At 45.3% G+C, this 17783-nt stretch overlaps 1 protein-coding gene across 7 annotated transcripts in view; it reads left to right on the top strand.

The window, feature by feature from the left end:
* The first annotated feature begins 486 nt into the window (after window positions 1–486).
* alms1 (ALMS1 centrosome and basal body associated protein) overlaps window positions 487–17783 on the top strand; it is a 78335-nt gene continuing 61038 nt past the window's right edge. For 3 of the 7 annotated variants that reach the window (XM_059965887.1, XM_059965886.1, XM_059965884.1), the window contains exons 1-4: window positions 5540–5647; window positions 5870–6007; window positions 15065–15272; window positions 17256–17367. In XM_059965887.1, coding sequence (XP_059821870.1) covers window positions 5576–5647; window positions 5870–6007; window positions 15065–15272; window positions 17256–17367 — 530 coding nt within the window. In that variant the 5' untranslated portion in view covers window positions 5540–5575. Of the gene's footprint in view, window positions 547–5539; window positions 5648–5869; window positions 6008–10425; window positions 10536–15064; window positions 15273–17255; window positions 17368–17783 lie in introns of those variants that run through there. The other 4 variants (XM_059965888.1, XM_059965885.1, XM_059965890.1 and 1 more) reach the window with 4 other exon arrangements.

Here is a 17783-nt window from a genome sequence, read left to right as displayed (position 1 = left end):
CAAACCCACTCGTCCCCCACCATCTGTAGCTCCCTTTCCTCATCCGACCGTCTGCAAACTAACCCCCGTTCCCTCACCTACAAACCCACCCTGACCCCCACCTGTCTACAAACACACTCCGTCCCTCGTCGAACTACTATTCCCCTCTGAACCCTAGGCCTGCAGTTTCCTTCTCCAGGTTCCCCCTTGTCTCAGCCCTATCTATTGCCCCGGTGTGTAACCATCCCCCACATCCTTTCCCGGCTGTCCCAGTGTGTAACCCTCACATCCCACTCTTTCTTCCCCCAGATGCCCCAGTATGCATCCCCCTCCTCCACCGGATGCCCCAGTTCTTCCCGCTCGTCCTTCCCGCCAACGGCCGGGCAGAGCGTCCTTAGCGACCGCCCGGCCCTCTAACAGTGGAGCATGCGCAAGACTGCATAGTTGCCGGCAGGAACCTGCGCATTAGGGAGAACTATGAGATAAGGACATGCGTAGTAGGAGCTAGGACCGGCAAAGAGCATGCGCAGTACGGTTTGCTTGGCGATGGATCGGGCAGAGAGCAGGGTGAGGGAGCGCACCTATTTTTGTTCGTGGCAGAACGCACGTTGTCAGTCGTTAGTCGTGTAATTATCGCAATAACTAACGTGGGCTCCCGAGTATCGTTGTTCTACCCGTTGAGGTGCATGTTCATTCGGACGATGGGCCTGGCAGTCAGAGCAGTTTCGGGCTCTGTTGGGTGATTGAGGAAGGGAGGGAGGGGTGACTGACTGAGGGATTGTGGGAAGGGAAGGATGACTGAGAGGGGTGGGTGACTGATGAGGCAGAGAGGGGATGTGGGTGACTGGTGGAGAGAGCGGAGGAGGGTGGGTGACTGGCAGAGGGAGTGGAGGAGGGAGGGAGGGTGGGTGGGTGACTGGCGAGGGAGGGAGGGTGACTGGTGGAGGGAACGGAGGAGGGTGGGTGACTGACTGGCGGAGGGAATGGAGGAGGGAACGGAGGAGGGTGGGTGACTGACTGGCGGAGGGAGGGTGACTGGTGGAGGGAACGGAGGAGGGTGGGTGACTGACTGGCGGAGGGAATGGAGGAGGGAATGGAGGAGGGTGGGTGACTGGCGGAGGGAGGGTGACTGGTGGAGGGAACGGAGGAGGGTGGGTGACTGGCGGAGGGAACGGAGGAGGGTGGGTGACTGACTGGCGGAGGGAGGGTGACTGGTGGAGGGAACGGAGGAGGGTGGGTGATTGACTGACTGGCGGAGGGAGCGGAGGAGGTTGGATGATTGACTGGTGGAGGGAGTGGAATAGGTTGGGTGATTGACTAGCGGAGGAGGGAGGGTGACTGGTGGAGGGAACGGAGGAGGGTGGGTGACTGACTGGAGGAGGGTGGGTGGGTGACTGACTGACAAAGGGAGTGAGGGGTTGATGAATTACTAATGGAGAGTGGGAGGTGGGTCAGTGACTGACAGAGGGAGGATGGTTTGGTGACTGATGAGGCAGAGAGGGTGATGAACAGCAGGGTGACTGGTTGGGTGGCTGAGGGCAGGGTTACGAATTGGAGGGTGACTGGAGGTGTGGAATCAGGGAAGAAGGAAATGTGGGTGATGATCTGAGCAAGATGGAAGGAGGGTGGGCAATGAGGTGAGAATGATGGGGTGAGAGCTGAGGGCAGGAAGATGGACGTATTTACAGAGGGAGTAGTTGCTGAGCTGGGGAGTGGGAGCATTGGAGTGATGTAGTGTGGTGGAGGGAATGATGGAGCTGGGGTGAGGAGGGGTAGGAGTAGGGAAGCGGTACAGGGTGAAGGAGATGTATGACAGATAGGAAGGGTAAAGGACAAGTCATTGAATATTGGAAGAAGGTAGATGTGTATAGGGAGGACAGGGTACTGATGTGGGTCAGAAGGGTGACTGGTGGAGCAGGGCTCTTTGGCATCCCAGTTTCATTTATTTTTACAGCAGCCTGTAACTTTTTGCATAAGCTAAATTTTCACGTGAGCTGTTTATAGTCATAAAATATAGCACAGAAACAGGCCCTTTGGCCATCTATTCCATGCTGAACTATTAATCCACCTAATCCCATTGACCTACACCCAGATAATAGCCCTCCATATCCCTCCCATCAATGTACCTATCCAAACTTTTCTTGAATGTTGAAATCAAATCCACATTCACCTCTTCTGCTGGCAGCTCGTTCCACACTCTTACCACCCTCTGAGTGAAGAAGCTTCCCTTCAGGTTCCTCTTAAACCTTTCACCTTAACCCATGACCTCTAGTAGTAAGTAGTCTCACCCAGCCTCAGTGTAAACAGCCTGCTTGCATTTACCATATCTATATCCCTCATAGTTTTGTATACCTCTCTCAAATCTCCCTTTATTCTCCTACACTCCAGAGGAAGAAGTCCTAATCTTTTCAATCTTTCCTTCTCCCTCATGTTCTCATGTGGAGAACATGTTACATGTGGAGCTTTTAGCATGGTAAAGTGCTGAAGACCATCTAACAAAATTAGACAGCAAGGTATATAATTATAGAAGGTTATTCAGCCCATCCTTGTAAATGATGTTAAGGGTTAAAGGCCCATTTGAAGAGTGTAGCCTGGCAGATTACATGTGGAGCTTTTAGCATGGTAAAGTGCTGAAGACCATCTAACAAAATTAGACAGCAAGGTATATAATTATAGAAGGTTATTCAGCCCATCAAGCCTCTGCCATTTCGGAAACATTTCCATAAATGCCATTCCTGCACATACTTCCTTGTGTAACCCATTTTTTAACATACTCATAAAGCTTTATACTTCACCCCTCCCTCCCATACCACCTGGTTTTACCTATTACCTTCTAGCTTGTCTTCCATCCCATCCCCCCCCCCAGCTTCTTATTTTGGCATCTTCCGCCTTCTCTTCCAGTCCTGAAGAAGGGTCTCAGGCCGAAATGTTGACTGTTTATTCATTTCCATTGATGCTGCTTGACCTGTTGAGTTCATCTGGCATTTTGTGTGTGTTGCTCTTGAATTCCAGCATCAGCAGAATCTCTTGTGTAGACACACTAATTACTGCCTCTTCAATTTTCTACATTCTGGGTAAGTCAAGGAGACGTTAGTAACTTGGCTTTCAGCAGGGTCTCAAAGGCAGAAAGGGGAGGAGATTCTGGATCTTGGGATGAAGACAGGACAGTGTCAATGGTGTAATTAAAACAGAATGATCAAGAGCCAAAGCTGGTGACCCTCCCACTTCTCCTGAACATCCTCTCACTGGAAGTGGCTTCTCTTTTTCTACAAATCATGATTTTCTCTTCACCTTATGTAGGATAATACAACACAGAAACAGGCCCTTTGGTGCCAACTGAACCAACCCCTCTGCTAGTTTCAGTTGCCTGAGTTCGGCCTATAACCCTGCAAACTCCTCCTCTCTGTGTACCTAACCAAATGCCTCTCAAATGGTACAGCACCCTCTATAAAATGTCTCTTTTAAATCTCTGACCTTTTTATCTTGTACTGGTGCTTACTCGTTTTGGACTTCCCAATCCTGGGGAAATAGATGATGGCTTTGTTGCAAAGTTTGACCTTGATATGAAGGCAGGTAGTTTTGAGGAAGTAGAGAGGCTACAGAAGGACTTAGACAGATTAGGAGAAAGGGCAAAGAAATGGCCGATGGAATACAGTGACGGGAAGTGTATGGTCATGCACATTAGTTGAAGAAATAAGGAGGTAGATTATTTTCTAAATAGAACATTCAAAAATCTGAGGCAGGATTCCCTATAGGTTAATTAATAGTTTGAGTCTGGTGAGGAAGGCAAATGTGATGTTAGCTTTCATTTCAAGAAGACCAGAATATAAAAGCAAGAATATAATTTTGAGGCTTTATTAAGTATTGTGAGGCCTCACTTGGAGCATTGTGAGCAGTTTTGGATCTGTCATCTTAGAAAGGATGTGCTGAAACTGGAGAGGGTTGTAAGGAGGTTCACAAAAATGATTCCAGGATTAGACAGCTTGTTGTATGAAGAGTGTTTGATGGCTCTGGACCTGTAATCGCTAGAAATCAGAAGGATGGGGGTAACTAATTGAAACCTATTGAATGTTGAAAGGCCTCGATAAAGTGGACGTCTCTTACGGTGGGAGAGTTTGGGAGCAGAGGATAGAGGGGTGTCCTTTTAGAATGGAGATGATGAGGAATTTCTTTAGCCAGAGAATGGTGAATCTGTGGAATTCATTGCCACAGGCAGCTGTTAAAGCCTAGTCTTTATGTATATTTAAGGCAGAGGTTGATAGATTCTTGGTTAGTCAGGCATGAAGGGATACAGGGAGAAGGCAGGAGATTGGGGCTGAGAGGAAAAGTGGATCAGCCATGATGCTGATGGCGGAGCAGATGTTGTTAGGCCTCTCCTTGCGTCTGATGAACCAAAAGGAACAGCAGAGACCAGTACAGTTTGGTACCAGCAGCGTCACAAGAGTTGCCTGTCAGCATTGTAGAACTGTCTTGGGGACTCCAGCTCTGGATTTTTCCTTTGGGGTTTACTCCCAAAGCCTTCCCCATGAGTGGGTACAGCCCTAAGGCAGCGGAGGTTTGAGATCAGAATTTTCCTTCTCCTATATAAGCTGCCAACTACGGCTGATGAGCCCGATTTGCCCTAGGCAACTGGTTTTAAGGAACAGTAACTGCCTTTGCCCTGTCTCCTGTCAGTAGAAATGGTTACACCTAGCTTAGTAGCTAAGCCACATGTGAAGGCCAGGAGCTGGACGGTTGTCAGAGGCCACTTGAGGCATATGCCATTGTGAGCACTTAATAGGTAGGGGGAACTTCTCTCCATTACCACACTGGCTATAGCAACCTTATGAATGTCCACCCTATATCCCTTATGGGTTGGCACGGCAGTATCATAGTTAGCACAGCACTTTATAGTACCTGTAACCTGGGTTCAATTCCTGACGCTGTCTGTAAGGATTTTGTACATTCTACCTGCAACTGTATGGGTTTCCTCCCACAGTCTAAAGATGTACTGGTTGATAAGTTTATTTGGTCTTTGTACATGTTCTGTGATCAGACTAAAGTTAAGGGGAGGGGTGTTGCTCAGCAGTCTGGCTCGAAGGGCCAAAAAGACCTATTCTGCTCTGCATCCCAATAAATGAATAAATAACTAAAATATGACGAAATAATAATATTATAAGCTTCTACAAGGCAGCTCTCATTCTCCTCCTCTCCAAGGAATAAAGATCTAGTATGGTCAACCTCTCCCTATAACTTAGTCAATTGTGATGATTCTACATTCTCCCTTTTAAATGAAGTCCTGGTAGGTGCATCCTCCCACCATCTCCAAGGCCTTGACATCTTGGTGAAGAGTAGCATTCTGAATTAGTCACCACATTGATCCAGAATCAAGTTTATTACCACTGAAATCTGTTGTTTTGCTGCAACAACACAGTGCAATACATAAAAATGACAGTGCAACTCACAAAAATTAATAATTAGTGGAAAAGATGAATAAAGAGGTTGTGTTGATGGACCATAGTGGAGGGGAAGAGCTAGTCTTAAAATATTGAATGCATGTTTTCAAGCTCCTGTACCACCACCTTGATGGTTGTGATGTGAAGAGGACATATCCTGGATGGTGAAGGTCTTTAATGATGGATGTCACCTTCTTGAATTCCATTTGGAGCCAAACCAGTGTTTTGAAAAAGTCTGACACAATTTTATTCCTCTTGATCTTTCGATCACTAGTTTTCTTTCCTCCCTTACCCATTGACAATTACAAGTTAAAGTGAAAAATGGTTATTTTATTAAGCCAGGTATTTGTATTCTCTTGTTCCCTCCTTTCCTCCATGAACTTCCCTCTCTTCCTCCTGTTGCTTGCTCTGCACAGGCTGTGTTGTTAAAGGAGCTGTAATGTGCTGTCTTTCAGGTGATAGCAACAACACCACCGGTAACTTGTAACATGGAGGAGAGGTTGAGCCAAGCCAGCAGCCTTGGAAGTGGGACCCACTTGTCCAACGTGAGTGGATTCTCACTGGGAGAGGCGATTGTTCAGCAAGCTAAGCAGGTAACTTGGTCATTTTAGATAAGTGAATCAGTGCTAAATGCAGTCAACATTAGAGTCAGATTTATTATGAAAGTATGTATGCAGTATGCAGTTCTGAAATTATTCTTCTCCAGATAGCCATGAAACAGAAAAAAACCCATGGAAGTAAGTTCAGAGAGAAACAGCTGACCCAATCCTTCCCCCGCACAAAAAAAGAACAGCAAATGATCAGCCACCCCAAACTCACCTTTCCTGGCATTAAGTGCAACAAGAACATCGACTCCCAAATTTCCCTGTCTTTGCATAGAAAAAACGAGAAAGAACAGGCAAAACACTCAAAATATAAAGACCGTAAGACTGGGAAAAAGCCCATTGATCAAAGCCATAGATGTGGAACATCGGTAACATCCTCCAACATCAACGAAAAAGAGAGACATACCCTCTGGGCACAGCATTGGGCCACGTAGGCTCCTTCAAGGTAGGAAAGTGGCGATATGCCACATGGGCTCCTTGTCTGGATCAGTGAACAGAAGATTTCTTTGCTTCGAAGTTCGCATTCGCTGCTTCCCGGAATCTTCTTGGAGACAGCCAAGGCCTGGGTCTCTCAACCAATCTCCAAGCTGTAAATTGCAGGCTCTAACAGATCCAGAAACACATTCAAGATGAAAAACAGATGTAAAAAGAAATTAAATAAATAGTTTCAATGACTTACTGTGACATGAAATGTATTGTTTCGTCACAGCAATTAGGTTCAGAAACTCTAAAATAGTACAATTTATCTTGTTCAAGTTTAATTATCATTCAACCATACATGACTGTAGTTAAGTGAAACAGCGTTCCTCTGGAGCCAAAGTGCAAACACATTACCAACAGCTCACTGCACATGGCTAATATGATTTTGATAGCAGAAAACACAGTGTGACATAAGGAAAATGTAGCTCAAGTCCCTGAATGGCATGTGCTGCTGAATGTTGGTGCATGGGACATTGTGCTGGTCTAGCTTGTTCTTCCACTGAGTGAAAAATCTGATGGTGGAGGGGAAGAAACTGTTTCTGAATTGTTGAATCAGGTTCCTTTACCTCGTCCCTGATGGCAGCAACAAGAATAAATCATGTTCCGAATGTTGAGGAACCTTAGTGATGGATGCAAACTTCTGAAAGCACTGCCTCTTGAATATGTCCTCAATGTTGGGGAGGGTAGTTCCATTGATGGACCAAATACAGAGCAAATGCTGCTATGGTTTGGTCATGGTGATGTATAATAGAAAACCGATCCTTCAGCACACTTTTTAAAGAAAAATTTAAATTTGATTCCTCCTTCGTATATGTTAATATATGTGACACTAAATGGAGTCTGCACCACCATATGATCATGGCTGATTTACTATCCCTCTCAACTCTAATCTCTTGCCGTCTCCCCATAATCTTTGTTAAAGAACCTATCAACCTCTGCTTTAAAAATACCCAGTGATACCACTAAAATGGTATTGGAATTAGAGCAGAATCCAGCCACACTGTCTGATTGTACAGGGAGCAGAGTAAGGGGCTGTGGACACAATCTTCTGGGGCACCAGTGTTGGGAATAATTATGCTGGAAGAATTGTTGCTTATCCTTACTGATTGTTTTTCGAGGATGTTATCAGGAAAGTTGATGAAGGATGTTGTTTGCATGGACTTTAGCAAGGCATTTGATGAGGTTCCACATGGGACATTAGTCAAAAGTTCAGTTGCTTGACATTCAAGATGAGGTGAATTGGATTAGACATTGGCTTTGTGGGAGAAGCCAGAGAGAAGGTTGCCTCTCTGACTGGAGGCCTGTGACTAGTGGAGTACAGGGATCGGTGCTGGGTCCTTTGTTGTTTGTCATCTATATCAATGATCTGGATGATAATATGGTTTACTGATTCAGCAAATTTGTAGATGATACCAAGATTGGTGGTGTAGTGGACAGCGAAGAACATTACTAGAATTTGCAGTGGGATCTGGATCAGCTGGAAAAATGGGCTGAAAACTGACAGATGGAATTTATGCAGATAAGTGTGAAGTGTTGCACTTCGGTAGGGCCAACCTGAGTAAGTCTTACACAGTGAATGGTAGGGCACTGAGGAGTGTGGTAGAACAAAGGGATCTGGGGAATATAGGTCCATAATTCATTAAAAATAGTGTCACAGGTAGATAGGGTTGTAAAGAAACATTGGCCTTCATATATTAATGTATTGAGTACAGGAAACAGGATATAATTTTGAAGTTATATAAGATGTTGGTGAAGCCTAATTTGGAGTATTGTTTGCAGGTTTGGTAACCTAGCTACAGGAAAGATGTAAATAAGGTTGAAAGAGTATGGAAAAAATTTACAAAGATGTGCCAGGTCTGGATGATCTGATTTGTAAGGAAAGGTTAGGTTAGGAATTTATTCCTTGGAACACGGAAGATTGAGGGAGATCTGTTAGAGGTATACAAAATTATGGTAGAATGGAGGTTAACACAACCCTTTACAGTACCAGTGACCTGGGTACAATTCCTTCTGTTGTCTGTAAGGAGTTTGCACATTCTCCCCATGACTGCGTGGATTTCCTCTGGGTGCTCCAGTTTCCTCTCAGTCCAAAGTGGTATGGTTAATTGATTAATTGGTCATTGTAAATTGTCCTGTGATTAGGCTAGGGTTAAAATGGGGGATTACTGGGTGGCACAGCTCAGTCAGAAGGGCCTGTTCCATGTTGTATTTCAAGTAAATAAATAAAATTGAGGGGTATAGATGGGGTAAGTGCAAGCAGGCTTTTTCCACTGAGGTTGGGTGGGACTACAGCAGAGGTCATAGATTAAGGGTGAAAGGTGAAATGACTAAGGGGAACGTGAGGGAAACTGCTTCATTTTAATGAGCTTGATTTCAGTGAATAGAAGTTTGATTAGGTACACGATGGTGGGGATATGGTCTGGGCGTAGGCAGTTTAAATGGTTTGGCATGGGCTAGATAGGCTGAAGGGCCTGTTTTTGTGCTGTACTTTTCCATAACTATTCCTGTCTGTTTGATTGAAAGTTGAGGATTGAGTTGCAGAGCAAGGTGTTGATTCCCGGGTCCAGACTTTGGTGATGAGTTTGCTTGGAAATATAGGAGATTGGACACAGTATCGTATATGAAACAGCCTGTGGGTGTGCTGGGGTAGTCCGCAAGTATTATGATGCTTCCTGTGTCATTGTCGCATGCCCACAACTTAGTAACCCTGGCCCAAACCATATGTTGTAGGAATGTGGGAGGAAACCTGTGCAGGCAGAGGAAACGCATGTGGTTCTGGGGAGAAGACAGAAACTCCTTATGATGGTGATGGGAATTTGATTCTGATCACTGGTACTGTAATGTGTTATGCTAACCATTATGCCAGTGTGCCATCACTCTGCCTTTCACTCACCAGCTTCTGACATGATTCCCACACTCCATCTGCTGGCACCTCCTCCACTCCCTTCCCTCCATCTTCTTAGACCGGCTGTCTACCCTCTGTCTTTCAGTTCATTTGAAAATTGTTGACCCAAATCATTGACTCCTGTCTAACATAGAACAGAAATCTACAGCATATTACAGCCCCTTTGGCCCACAATGTTGTGCCGACCATGTAACCTACTCTAGAGGCTGCCTAGAATTTCCCTACCGCATAGTCCTCTATTTTTCCAAGCTCCATGTACTTATTTAAGGATCTCTTAAAAGACCCTATTGTATCTGACTTCACACCGTCACCAGCAGTGCATTCCACTCTCTGTGTATATTAAAAAAAAATCAGCAACTTACCTCTGACATCCTCTTTGTACCTTCTTCCAAGCACTTTAAACTATGCCCCTTGTGTTAGCCATTGTATTAGCCTGGGGAAAAAGCCTGTGGCTATCCACAAGATCAATGCCTCTCATCATCTTATATACCTCTATTATCCTCTGTCACTCAAAGGCCAAGTTCATTCAACCTCCTCTCATAAGGCACACTCTCCAATCCAGGCAACGTCCTTGTAAGTCTCCTCTGAACTCTTACCACATCCTCCCTGTAGTGAGGTGACCAAACTGAACACAATACTCTTAAGTGGGGTCTAGCTCTACATTACCTCACAGCTCTTGAACTCATCCCATGGTTAATGAAGGCCAACACACCAAACACTTTCTTGTCAACCTGAGCAGCAGTTTTGAATGGCATACGGACAGAGACCCCAAGATCTCTCTGGTACTCCACACTGCCAAGAGTCTTACCATTAATATTATATTCTGTCTTCAAATTTGACCTACCAAAATGAATCACTACACACTTAACTGGGTTGAACTCCATCTGCCACTTCTCAGCTCAACTCCGCATCCTATTGATGTTCCACAGAAATCTCTGTCAACCCTCCAGACTATTCACAACACCCCAACCTTTGTGTCATCAGCAAGCTTACTAACCCACCCTTCTACTTCCTCATCCAGGTCATTTATAAACATCACAAAGAGGAGGGTCCCAGAACAGATCCCTGTGAACCATCCACAACCAACCTTCGTCTTCTGTGGTCAAGCCAATTCTGGATCCACAAAGCAAGGTCTCCTTCGATCCTATGCCTTCTTACTTTCCCCACACAAGGCTATTCAGAACCTTTCAAATGCCTTACTGAAATCCATATACACTGCATCCACTGCCCTATCTTCATCAATGTGTTTTGTTATATCCTCAAAGAATTCAATCAGGCTTGTAAGTCATGACCTACCTTTGACAAAGCCATGTTGACTATCCCTAATTGAAGTGAATTTATTTCTTACATCTTTCACATACATGAGTAAAAATCTTTGTTATGTCTCCATTTAAATGTGCCATGTGCAATGTTAGTAATTTGTAATGATTTATGATAAATAGAAAAGTCAATGTAATAAAATCAGTGTGAGTTCATCAGTCCACTTCCTGGATGGTAGTAGCTGGAATAGATTGTGGTTGGGATAACTTGGGTCCCCAGTGATCCTATGGGCCCTTTCTAAACACCTGATTGTAAATGTCCTGAACCATGGGAAGGAAGTTCACAACTACAGATGCGCTGGTCTGTCTGCACCACTCTCTGCAGAGTCCTGTGATTGAGGAAGGTTCAGTTCCCATACCAGGCAGTGATGCAGCCAGTCAGGATGCTCTCAGTTGTGCCCCTCCCTGTAGAAAGTTCTTTGGATTTGGGGGCCCATACCAAACTTCCTCAACTGTCTGAGATGAAAGAGGCGCTGTTGTGCTTTTTTCACCACACAGCTGGTGTGTACAGACCACATGAGGTCCTCAGTGATGTGGATGTTGAGGAACTTGAAGCTGTTCACCCTCTCGACCCCAGATCCATTGATGTCAATAAAGGTTAGCCCACCTCCATTCCTCCTGTAGTCCACAACCAGCTCTTTTGTTCTTGCGATATTGAGGAGAGGTTGTTTTCTTGACACCACTAGATGACTTCTTCCCTGTAGGCCACCTCGTTATTGTTTGAGATAAGGCCAATCGATGTAGTGTCGTTGGCAAATTTAATTAGCTGATTGGAGCTTGTGTGGTGATAAGGTCATGGCTATATAGGAAGTAAAGAAAGGGATTCAATACGCATCCCTGAGGGTCTCCTGTATTGAGAGTCAGAGGATTGGAGGTGCGGGAGCCCACACAACATGCTGGCGATCTGACAGGAAGTCCAGGATCCAGCTGCACAAGGCAGGGTCAAGGCCGAGGTCTCTGAGCTTCTTGTTGAGCCTGGATGGAATTATGGTGTTGAATGCTGAACTGTAGTCCAAGAACAGCATTCTCACATAAGCATCCTTCTTCTCCAGATATGTAAGGATGGTGTGTAGACCTGTGGCTATTGTGTCATATGTCGATTGGTTGCAGGCGAATTGTAGGGGGTCCATTTTGGGTGGTAGCAAGCTACAGATGTAATCCTTGACCAGCCTCTCAAAGCATTTGCTTATTATGAGGTAAGTGCGATGGGACGCCAGTTGTTCAGGCATGTTATCTTGGACAATGGTGGATAATTTGAAGCAAGAGGGTACTCCAAACTGTGAGAGAGGGAGATTAAAAATATCAGTAAACACACCTGCCAGTGGTGCAGTGCACATCCTGACCTGAGTACTCGCCCTGGGATGTTGTCCAGCACTGCAGCCTTGCATCGGTGTACTTCAGCCTCAGAGATGACCAGGCTGCAAGTGTAGCGGTGGCTTTCCTCGGAGGCTCAGAGTTAGCGACATTGAACCAAGCATAAAAGCGATTGAGCTCATCTGGGAGAGAGGCCGCGACGTTGGAGGCAACACAACGTTTGGCTTTGAAATCTGCAATAGTATGAAGCCCTCACCACAAGTTGTGTGCTATTCGTTGTGAATCTTGACTTAATCTTCTCCCTATATTTTTGTTTCGTAGCCTTGATAGCTTTTCACTGATTATAGCTGCTTTTCTTGGGCTCTAGTTGATCACCAGCGACTTAAGCTTGATGTCGCGCTGTAAGTACTGCTCGTGTAGTCAAGTCAAGTTTATTGTCTTTTCGACCATAAGCTGCTGGTACAGTACACAGTAAAAAAGAAACAACGTTTCTCCAGGACCCTGGTGCTACATGAAACAACACAAAACTACACTAGACTATGTGAGACAGCACAAGGCTACACTAGACTACGTAAAACAACATAAAAACTGCACTAGACTACAGACCTGCACAGGACTACATAAAGTGCACAAAACAGTGCAGGGCAGTACAATAATTAATCAACAAGACAATAGGCACAGTAGAGGACAAATTGCAATATAATAATGATGTAGATGTCAGTCTAGACTCTGGGTATTGAGGAGTCTGATGGCCTGGGGGAAGAAACTTGCACAGTCTGGTTGTGAGAGCCTGAATGCTTCAGTACCTTTTGCCAGCTGGCAGGAGGGAGAAGAGTTTGTGTCAGGGGTGCGTGGGGTCCTTCACAATACTGTTAGCTTTGTGGATGCAGCGTGTGGTGTAAACGTCTGTAATAGTGGGAAGAGGGACCCCGGAGATCTTCTCAGCTGACCTCACTATCAGCTGCAGGGCCTTGTGATCCGAGACGGTGCAATTCCCGAACCAGGCAGTGATGCAGCTGCTCAGGATGCTCTTGATACATCCTATTGATCATAGAACTATTGATCTAGGGTTTCTGGTTCGGGAAGATCCTGACTGACTTCTGGGGGACAACATCGTCGATGCACTTCCAGATGAAGCTCCATCAGTGAACTCAGAGACATCCTCCTCATGGAAGACATTCCAGTTGACATCATCGAAGCACTCCTGCAGCATGGAGGCTGATTGGACAGACCAACAGTGGACAGGTTTAACTATGGCTGCCTCTTGTTTCAGCTTCTGCCTGTATGTCGGCAAAAGCATGATCGAAGAGTGATCTGATTTTCCAAAAGCTGGGCGAGGGAGAGCTTTGTAAGGGTTGCAGAAGGGAGTGTAGCAGTGGTCAAGTGTGTTATCTCCACTAGTGCTCACCTGGATGTGCTGACAAAACTTCAGAGAGATTTTTGTCAGCGACGCTCAATTAAAGTCACCGGTGATGATGAAGACAGCCTCTGGATGTGCAGTCTCCAGCGTGTTGATGGTCTTGTACTGTTCCTTGAGAGCCAGGTCAGTATCAGCCTGTACCGCTGTGATGATAACAGCCGTGAACTCCCTAGGCGGCCAGTAGGGTCTGCACAGCAGCACTAGATATTCCAGATCTGGGGAGCAAAAGGATTTGAGTGCATGCACGTTCTTGGTGTCACACCAAGCATTGTTGACCATGAAGCATACCCCTCCTCCTTTACTCTTCACAGTGAGGGTTCTTCGACCTGTCTGCCTGGAACAGGGGGATCCCAGAGGGATCAATGGCATGATCTGGTATCTCCTCCGTCAGCCAGGCCTCCACGAAGCACAAAACATTGCATTCCTTTGTTTCCCGCTGATAGGAGTTTCTAGCTCTCAGTTCACAAAGCTTGTTATCCAGGGACTGAACGTTAGCCAGAAGTATGCTAGGGAGCGTCAGCAGATTTGCATGCCGTCTCAGCCTCACCAGGACGCTGGTCCTTCTCCCTCGCCTCCAGTACTTCTTCCGAGGTAGTGGCAGAGTAAGAGATGAGTCTCCCATGGATCGCGCAAACAGGAGTTCCCAGTGTAGGAAAGGCAGCACATAGTGGGTAAATGCCATCTTTCTGATGTTCAGATGTTCTGACGTCTGTTGTATCTGCTGTGAATATCAGCTACTGGAACAGAAAGTCGTAAGTAAATCGTTGCAGTTAGTAGTATACCGTAGATTTAGAATGGAGTTTGCAACACAGCCGTCGTGATTATGTCTCTCCAAATGGTCATAAACCCTGCCTCTCAGGATCTTTTTCAACAATCTCCCACTACTGAAGTAAGACTCACTGGTCTGTAATTTCCTGGGTTAGCCCTGCTCCCTTTCTTAAACAAGAGAAGAACATTTGCAGTCATCCAGGACCTGCAGCATTCCTCCAGAACTTTGTGTGTTGCTTCAGATTCTGCAAGTGCTGTCTCTTGTATGTCTGGGCTTGTATCTGTGCTGTAGAAGAATCAGAATCAGAAATGGATTTGATATAACCGGTATATGCCCTGAAATTCATTGTTTTGTGGCAGCAGCACAATAAAATAATAAAAACATTATGCATTACAATAAGAAATATACTTTATATAAAAATAAGTAGTGCTAAAAGAGAACAGTAAAAGAAAAAAAGTAGTGAGGTAGTGTTCATGGTTTGTGAATGATTCAGAAATCTGATGGTGGCGGTGAAGAAGCTGTTCCTAAAATATTGAGTGTGTGTTGGAGGTCATTAAGAATGAATGCTGCCTTTTTGAGACATCACCTTTTGAAGGTGCTGGGGAGGACGGTGCCCATGACGTAGCTGGCTGAGTTTACGACTTTTTGCAGCTTTTCTGATCCTATTCAGTGGTCCCTGCATACCAGATGGTGATGCAACCAGTTAGAATGTTCTCTGTAATACATTTGTTGGAATTTGCGAGAGTCTTTGGTGACATATCAAGTCTCTACAAGTTCCTAATGAAATGTAGTTGCTGTCACTGTGACACGAGTTCACTCATTTGCTTTTTCAATGTAGGGTTCTGAGTTATGGCCCCAGCTTCAGTCAGAAGCTGGTACCGGAGAAGTGACTTCAGCCACAGCATCCCCTCTGCTTTTGGGAGGCACAGACTGCACACAGACTCTTGAGGAGTTCCCTACTATGGAGGAAGGAACAATCACCATTACCGAAGAACTGGGGAGTCCGCACAGTGAATTTGGACCGTTCCAAACCCTGCAAATGTTTGGTAAGTGCTCAGTTGTGTGTATTGACCCATCCTTTGATTTTAGTCATGTTTTGAATTTTTTTTAATGGGACCCATGGACTCACCACTCTGTATAAAAATAAACCTACCTCTGACACCTCCCCTATATTTTCCTCCAATCGCCAGTATGTTCACTTTTGTTAGCCATTTCCATCCTGGCGGAAAATGGTCTCTGACTGTCCACTTTCATCTACTTTCATCTACATCTGTGAAGTTGCCTCCTTCACTCCAAAGAGAAAAGTCCTAGCTCTCTCAACCTGTTCTCATAAGTCATGCTCTCTAATCTTGTTAAATCTCCTCTGCACCCTCTCTAAAGCTTCCACATCCTTCCTATAATGAGGTGACCATAACCTAACACAGGACTGCACATGTGTTCTTATTGGAGTTTTATAGACCTACAACATTACTCAAATTCGTTACCTTGTACTCTTTTTATTCCCTTTGGTTCATCACATATTCTTCTTCCTCTTCCTGTGATATCCCTTTCTTGTTGTTCGGCCACTTGTTCATAAACAAAACTCACTCGCTTGTCATTAGTTTGAAAGATGGTCCAGGTTGCAAAATGGTTTCAGTGCTGTCCTGAACACATTGTGTGTAGGCCTCTGTTAGTCTTGATAGACCATGGATTTGTGCCTTGGAAAGTTTCTTGGGCGCAAGCCTGGGCAAGGAGGACTGGCAGTTGCCTAAGCTGCAAGTCTCTCCTCTCCACGCCACCGGTGTTGTTCAAGGGTAGGGCATTAGGACCCATACAGCTTGGCGCCGGTGTCGTCGCAGAGCAATGTGTGGTTAAGTGCCTAGCTCAAGGAAACACACGCAGCCTCAGCCAAGGCTTGAACTGGTGACCTTCAGACCACTAGGCGAACGCCTTAACCACTTGGCCACGCGCCAACACCCTGAACACGTTAAGGAGGTGTCAGGTGCTGCCTCACCTCATCAAGTGATTAACAGTTACCAGCTCTGGAAGGAAGCAATTCCTCAGTCCCTTCAGTCCGAACCACCGTTCATGTGCTTCTGTACATTGAAATATTGAGTACACTGTGAAATTGCCCTGAATCTACATCTCCTTCATACACATTTTTCTGTCTAGCTTAATTGGTCTTGTCAGTTCTTACTCTGTCCTCAACCTACACAGTACTGTAGAAAACACCTAGGCTCACTCTGTCCTTAAAGCAATAGTTCTCCAGCTCAGACCCTTGTGGAAGTCCTCACCATCCTCATCTTTTCTGTACTGTCATGATCAATCTGTACACAGTGCTGTATTGTGAGATGAGAGGGAAAAGATTTCAATGGGACCTGTGGTTTTGCGCAAGGAGGCTGATATATGGAACGCAGTCACAAAGAGAACGTGCAAATTCCTTAGGACAGTGGCGGGAATTGAATCCCTATCAGTGATCCAATCACAAACAAAAGAAAATCTGCAGATGCTGGAAATCCAAACAACACACAAAATGCTGGAAGAACTCAGCAGGACAGACAGCATCTATGGAAAAGAGTACAGTTGATGTTTCAGGCTGAGACCCTTCATCAGGTCCTGCCGAAGAGTCTTGGCCTGGAACATCAACTGTACTCTTTTCCATAGATGCTGTCTGACCTGCTGAGTTCCTCCAGCATTTGTGTGTGCTTCTTATCAATGATCATTAGTGGTGTAAAGTGATCATGCTAAATGCTTTGCTGTTGTGGTGTGATACTGTAACAATGAGATCATATTTTATCTTAGTTACTGAGAAATTTAATTGCATTTTGCTGTTTCTTTTCATTCTTATTCCCTTTAGTCCTTCTACTGCAAGTAAGTTTTTCATTGCACTTGAGCATATGTGAACAATAAACTCGACTTGCATTTCTGTACCTTGCCTGATTAAATGTCTCTATAACTGCCTTTTAAATGTGGCAGTGTGTTCCCAATTGCTTGTATTTGGAACATTGTACACGGTGCTAAGTGCTGATCAGACATGCCTCTTCCATCAGAGCTGCAGAAAAGTGATCAGTCCCCCGCCTTAGCACTTGTTGCCACCTGCTCAGTGGAAGGCGATATGTCTCAATCCATCCATCACTCTTCACTGGAATTTGCCCCTCTGAGGTAAGACAAGTTTAAAATCAGTGTGCTCTGTCAAAGTGCGGAATCTGATTATTTCACAATGAAATTTTCTAGTCTGGCACCCTTGTGACCTGACTAGTGCCAGACAATGAGCAGGGTTTTCATGAAACCTTAACCTCATTGTACTTGTGAATTTGACAATAAGCTGGATTTGACTATAGAAGTTGCCAATGATCGTCTTGCTGCAAGCAGGAGAGCTGTCCTTTTAAAGTATAGACACTCTGAGGAGTATGGATGGTAGGTAAGTACAAGCAGGCTTTTTCCACCGAGTTTGGGTGAGACTAGAACTGGAGGTCATGGGTTAAGGGTGAAAGGTGAAGTATTTAAGGAGAACCTGGAGGAACTTCTTCACTCAGAGGGTGTTGAGTGTGGAACGATCCGCCAGCCAAACTGGTGAA

The sequence above is a fragment of the Hypanus sabinus genome, chromosome 3 (assembly GCF_030144855.1).
Source record: "Hypanus sabinus isolate sHypSab1 chromosome 3, sHypSab1.hap1, whole genome shotgun sequence".
In the NCBI taxonomy this organism is placed as follows: domain Eukaryota; kingdom Metazoa; phylum Chordata; class Chondrichthyes; order Myliobatiformes; family Dasyatidae; genus Hypanus; species Hypanus sabinus.
This window is presented reverse-complemented; position numbering and strand designations above follow the sequence as displayed.